Source organism: Oncorhynchus mykiss, chromosome 3 (assembly GCF_013265735.2).
Source record: "Oncorhynchus mykiss isolate Arlee chromosome 3, USDA_OmykA_1.1, whole genome shotgun sequence".
Taxonomy (NCBI): Eukaryota; Metazoa; Chordata; class Actinopteri; order Salmoniformes; family Salmonidae; genus Oncorhynchus; species Oncorhynchus mykiss.
The window spans coordinates 72,586,174-72,592,292 of record NC_048567.1 but is presented as its reverse complement, the minus strand read 5'-3'; the positions used below and the strand labels follow the sequence as shown (position 1 = coordinate 72,592,292).

General features: G+C 47.5%; 1 protein-coding gene across 2 annotated transcripts in view; it reads right to left on the bottom strand.

The window, feature by feature from the left end:
* The window catches only part of LOC110504668 (AF4/FMR2 family member 3), a 38,604-nt gene that overhangs the window by 10,925 nt on the left and 21,560 nt on the right, over positions 1–6,119 (bottom strand). For both annotated transcript variants that reach the window (XM_036975093.1, XM_036975094.1), the window contains one exon: positions 2,833–4,893. In XM_036975093.1, the coding sequence (XP_036830988.1) occupies positions 2,833–4,893 (2,061 nt within the window). The remainder of the gene's footprint in view (positions 1–2,832; positions 4,894–6,119) is intronic.

Sequence of the window (6,119 nt, the reverse complement as noted above, 5' to 3'; positions counted from 1 at the left end):
CTAAAGCAACAGTGATGAACACCAGGCCACTATAGTTCTAAAGCAACAGTGATGGACACCAGGCTACTATAGTTCTAAAGCAACAGTGATTGACACCAGGCTACTATAGTTCTAAAGCAACAGTGATGGACACCAGGCTACTATAGTTCTAAAGCAACAGTGATTGACACCAGGCTACTATAGTTCTAAAGCAACAGTGATGGACACCAGGCCACTATAGTTCTAAAGCAACAGTGATGGACACCAGGCTACTATAGTTCTAAAGCAACAGTGATGGACACCAGGCTACTATAGTTCTAAAGCAACAGTGATGGACACCAGGCTACTATAGTTCTAAAGCAACAGTGATGAACACCAGGCTACTATAGTTCTAAAGCAACAGTGATGGACACCAGGCTACTATAGTTCTAAAGCAACAGTGATTGACACCAGGCTACTATAGTTCTAAAGCAACAGTGATGGACACCAGGCTACTATAGTTCTAAAGCAACAGTGATGGACACCAGGCTACTATAGTTCTAAAGCAACAGTGATGGACACCAGGCTACTATAGTTCTAAAGCAACAGTGATGGACACCAGGCTACTATAGTTCTAAAGCAACAGTGATGGACACCAGGCTACTATAGTTCTAAAGCAACAGTGATTGACACCAGGCCACTATAGTTCTAAAGCAACAGTGATGGACACCAGGCTACTATAGTTCTAAAGCAACAGTGATTGACACCAGGCTACTATAGTTCTAAAGTAACAGTGATGGACACTAGGCTACTATAGTTCTAAAGCAACAGTGATTGACACCAGGCTACTATAGTTCTAAAGCAACAGTGATGGACACCAGGCTACTATAGTTCTAAAGCAACAGTGATGGACACCAGGCTACTATAGTTCTAAAGCAACAGTGATTGACACCAGGCTACTATAGTTCTAAAGCAACAGTGATGGACACCAGGCTACTATAGTTCTAAAGCAACAGTGATTGACACCAGGCCACTATAGTTCTAAAGCAACAGTGATGGACAACAGGCTACTATAGTTCTAAAGCAACAGTGATTGACACCAGGCTACTATAGTTCTAAAGCAACAGTGATGGACACCAGGCTACTATAGTTCTAAAGCAACAGTGATGGACACCAGGCCACTATAGTTCTAAAGCAACAGTGATGGACACCAGGCTACTATAGTTCTAAAGCAACAGTGATGGACACCAGGCTACTATAGTTCTAAAGCAACAGTGATTGACACCAGGCTACTATAGTTCTAAAGCAACAGTGATGGACACCAGGCTACTATAGTTCTAAAGCAACAGTGATTGACACCAGGCCACTATAGTTCTAAAGCAACAGTGATGGACACCAGGCTACTATAGTTCTAAAGCAACAGTGATTGACACCAGGCTACTATAGTTCTAAAGCAACAGTGATGGACACCAGGCTACTATAGTTCTAAAGCAACAGTGATGGACACCAGGCCACTATAGTTCTAAAGCAACAGTGATGGACACCAGGCTACTATAGTTCTAAAGCAACAGTGATTGACACCAGGCTACTATAGTTCTAAAGCAACAGTGATGGACACCAGGCTACTATAGTTCTAAAGCAACAGTGATGGACACCAGGCTACTATAGTTCTAAAGCAACAGTGATTGACACCAGGCTACTATAGTTCTAAAGCAACAGTGATGGACACCAGGCTACTATAGTTCTAAAGCAACAGTGATGGACACCAGGCTACTATAGTTCTAAAGCAACAGTGATTGACACCATGCTACTATAGTTCTAAAGCAACAGTGATGGACACCAGGCTACTATAGTTCTAAAGCAACAGTGATTGACACCAGGCCACTATAGTTCTAAAGCAACAGTGATGGACACCAGGCTACTATAGTTCTAAAGCAACAGTGATTGACACCAGGCTACTATAGTTCTAAAGCAACAGTGATGGACACCAGGCTACTATAGTTCTAAAGCAACAGTGATGGACACCAGGCCACTATAGTTCTAAAGCAACAGTGATGGACACCAGGCTACTATAGTTCTAAAGCAACAGTGATTGACACCAGGCTACTATAGTTCTAAAGCAACAGTGATGGACACCAGGCTACTGTAGTTCTAAAGCAACAGTGATGGACACCAGGCTACTATAGTTCTAAAGCAACAGTGATTGACACCAGGCCACTATAGTTCTAAAGCAACAGTGATGGACACCAGGCTACTATAGTTCTAAAGCAACAGTGATGGACACCAGGCTACTATAGTTCTAAAGCAACAGTGATGGACACCAGGCCACTATAGTTCTAAAGCAACAGTGATGGACACCAGGCTACTATAGTTCTAAAGCAACAGTGATTGACACCAGGCTACTATAGTTCTAAAGCAACAGTGATGGACACCAGGCTACTATAGTTCTAAAGCAACAGTGATGGACACCAGGCTACTATAGTTCTAAAGCAACAGTGATTGACACCAGGCTACTATAGTTCTAAAGCAACAGTGATGGACACCAGGCTACTATAGTTCTAAAGCAACAGTGATGGACACCAGGCTACTATAGTTCTAAAACAACAGTGATGGACACCAGGCTATTGCAATTCTTCTGAAGCAACACCACGGATTTCAAGGTATTGCAGTTCTGAAGCAACATCACCAGAGATGTAGTGGAGAGTAAACAGCATTTACCACTATACCACGGACACCAGTCTATTGTATTTCGGAATCAACAGTGACCTCAGGTCTCAGTAAAGGGTGACATTAATATTTCATGATAAACTAGTTACAGTACAACTACCTTGTTTACACATAAGTTATGAAGAGAAAAAGAGAAATGTGTGTTACCTTCCGTTTCCTCCTGCTGTCTCCTCCCTCTGTCTCTGGGGTGTACAGGTGTCTCATGGCCTCTTTTTGCGTGGAAGACGAAGAGGAGGGGTGTTGGTGAGAGGCTGGGGTGTCTGTCGTAGTATCAGGCACTCTGCTGAGCAGGGAGAGGTTTAACTGCACCACCAGATTCCTCAGGCCTCGATGTGAGGATGGGGCTTGCTCACTACGCCCAAACGGGACCAAGGTGTAGAGTTTCTGCTTTGCCTGGCTCTGCGGCCCGTGGTCTTGGTTGGATGTGGCAGTGGGGTAGAGCACTCCTGGCCTGATGTCTGAAGGCCTCCCAGGGCCCTGGTGCCCTCTCCTGGGGATGGGACGCTGGCTGGACGTGGAGTCGGCTGGGACTTTGGCGACGTTGGGAGGCAGACTGGGCTCCGAGTCGGACTCTGATGAGGAAGATGATGAAGAAGAGGAATCTGTGGGAGGGATGACAGGTGTGGGGGAGAAGGGTGACGGCGGAAGGGAAGGGTCCGGCTGAGACTCTCTCTCTTCCTCCTCACTCTTCCTCCTCCTCTTTTTCTTGGTCCCGTGGCGTTGTGGATCAATGGGATTGCGATGTCGCTCGCTGTTGGTGTGAGGTCTCTGCTTGGGCTGGACCGCCTGCCATTCACCTCTCTGCTGCTGCTCCTTCCTCCTCCTCCTCTTCTCCTCCTTCTCTCTCTCCTCCCTCCTCCTCTTTCTCTCCTCTACGTCCTCTTCCTCCTCTGAACTCTGGACCCAGGGGCGTCTTAGCAACTTATCCTCTGCCAGTCTTCTCTCTCCCTGTTTCTCCTCTGGCCTCTCTCCCTGTCTCTCTACATTACCCCGCCCCCTTCCCTCTGCCTTCCTGTCTGCTGCCTGGGTCTCTCTCTGGTTGTCCACCTCCCGTTCTCTCTCCCTGGATTGGGGCTTCCTCTGTGGAGGCTTTGGGTGGGGAGCAGGGTTCTCCCAGGACTTGACTTTGGGTATAGGACTGGGGCTGGATCTAGAGCTAGGCCCAGAACCAGCTTTGGAGACCGGACGAGAATGTGGCTTGGGACTCGATTTGGAACTGTGACCAACTCTGCTGCTGGTCTCTCTGCTAGGGTCTGCGGGAGGTAAGGTCTTGGCCCTGGGTGTGGGACTGGGACTGGTACTGAGGCTGGTTGTCAAACTAGGCCCAAACTTGGGCCTGGGTTTGGAGTTGGAATTGTGGCTGAGTCTGCTACTCTCCTTGGGCCTTTGTCCAGAGGTTGTTAGTTGTTGGCTGGTTTTGAGTGCTAGGATGGGGTTGTGTTTCAACCTAGGCTGAGAATGAAGCCTGGGACTGGAGTTGGGACTAGGTCTGGGTCTGTGGCTCGGCTCAGTGCTCAGCGCAGGGGCTGCCTTGGCTGTGTTCTTGGGAGTGGGAACAGACTGGCTCTGTTTGGGTTTAGGCCTGGAGCCGTGCTGAAGTGGAGGCTGGGGAGAGGAACTGTGCCTCAGTTTGCTCTTGGACTCCAAGCTGGGAGCAGGTGCGATCCTGATTTTGGGTCTATGGCTCGGGCTGGATGTTAAGCTAGGCCGCGTGAGAGGCCTGAGGCTTTCCTGATGAAGACTCCGAACCTGAGGATAGTGACGGGAGCTAGACTGAGTAAGGCTGGGACTAGGACTCTTAGGGGGGTGTCGGGGTATGGGGCTAGGGTCGCGGCTGGCTCTGGGGCTGAGGCAGGGGCTCAGACAGACACTGGGGACCGGGCTAAGGATGGGGCTGTGTCTTGGGCTGTGGCAAGGACTGGGACAGGGGCTGTAGCCAGGGCTAGGCCGAGGACTAGGCCGAGGGCTATGCCTGGGGCTGTAGTTGAAGTGTGGGCTGGGAACAGGGCTCTGTCCGGGGCTGTAGTCCTCTCTGGTCCCCCAGGATGTGGCTGGAGACGGGGCTCTGTGGGGGTCTGGGGAGGGCGAGCTGTGCTCTGTAGCTCTCTGGGTGTGGTCACGGTTGCTGGAATCCCAGGAGGAGGATTTCTTTCTGACTTTCTTCAGCCACTTATCCAGCTGCCACTGAGTGGTGGGGGGGTGATCTGTCTGAGAAAAGAGAAGAGGATGGAGAGGGATGACAGATTTAAGGAGAGAGGGATGACATATTTAAGGAGAGAGGGATGACATATTTAAGGAGAGAGGGATGACATATTTAAGGAGAGAGGGATGACATATTTAAGGAGAGAGGGATGACATATTTAAGGAGAGAGGGATGACATATTTAAGGAGAGAGGGATGAGTAGAGAAACAGTCCAGTAGGAACAGCAAAGAAGAGGGATCATGCTTTTTGTGATGAACAAGTCAGGTTGACTTTGATACATTCACATTGGTTTTAAACACTAACTTCCACTGTCAGTAACTTGTAGAAAGTGATTGAACTATATTCAATGAAAACAGGGGTTAAGCCAAAAACAACAATCTTCCTGAGCAAAAATATTGATATGTTGAATGGCCAGTGCAATATATATATATATATATATATATATATATATATATATATATATATTTTAAGAAAACTACATGTTTAATAAAGTTGTGTAAGGAGGGGAACAGGAGGGAATAAGGAAGAGAAGGATCTGTCGTTTGCTCACTTCTTTCTGTGAAGAGAGAGAGAGAATTCTGAAGGGGAGGGAGGGATAGAGTACGGAATGAGAGAGAGGAGAATGAGAGAGAGAGGAGAATGAGAGAGAGGAGAATGAGAGAGAGAGGATAATGAGAGAGAGAGGAGAATGAGAGAGAGAGGAGAATGAGAGAGAGGAGAATGAGAGAGAGAGGAGAATGAGAGAGAGAGGAGAATGAGAGAGAGAGGATAATGAGAGAGAGAGGAGAATGAGAGAGAGAGGAGAATGAGAGAGAGGAGAATGAGAGAGAGAGGAGAATGAGAGAGAGAGGAGAATGAGAGAGAGGAGAATGAGAGAGAGGAGAATGAGAGAGAGAGGAGAATGAGAGAGAGAGGAGAATGAGAGAGAGGAGAATGAGAGAGAGAGGAGAATGAGAGAGAGGAGAACGAGAGAGGAAGCAACAGTGACAGGGGTAAATGATAGATTCCCTGAAAAAATATGACACACACTGGAATATTTCAAAACACACAACACACTGAAAACCATACAAACAGTACCCACATTCCTTACTCACAGTCCCAGCTTTATTCTTATCACCACTGTCAAAACTGCAATTTTCTAAACTGCTCTAATCTACACTGCACACGTACATTAAGACAACGCACTGTCAAAACTACCACTCGTTCAACCAGAGTCTAAGAAGACCAGTTT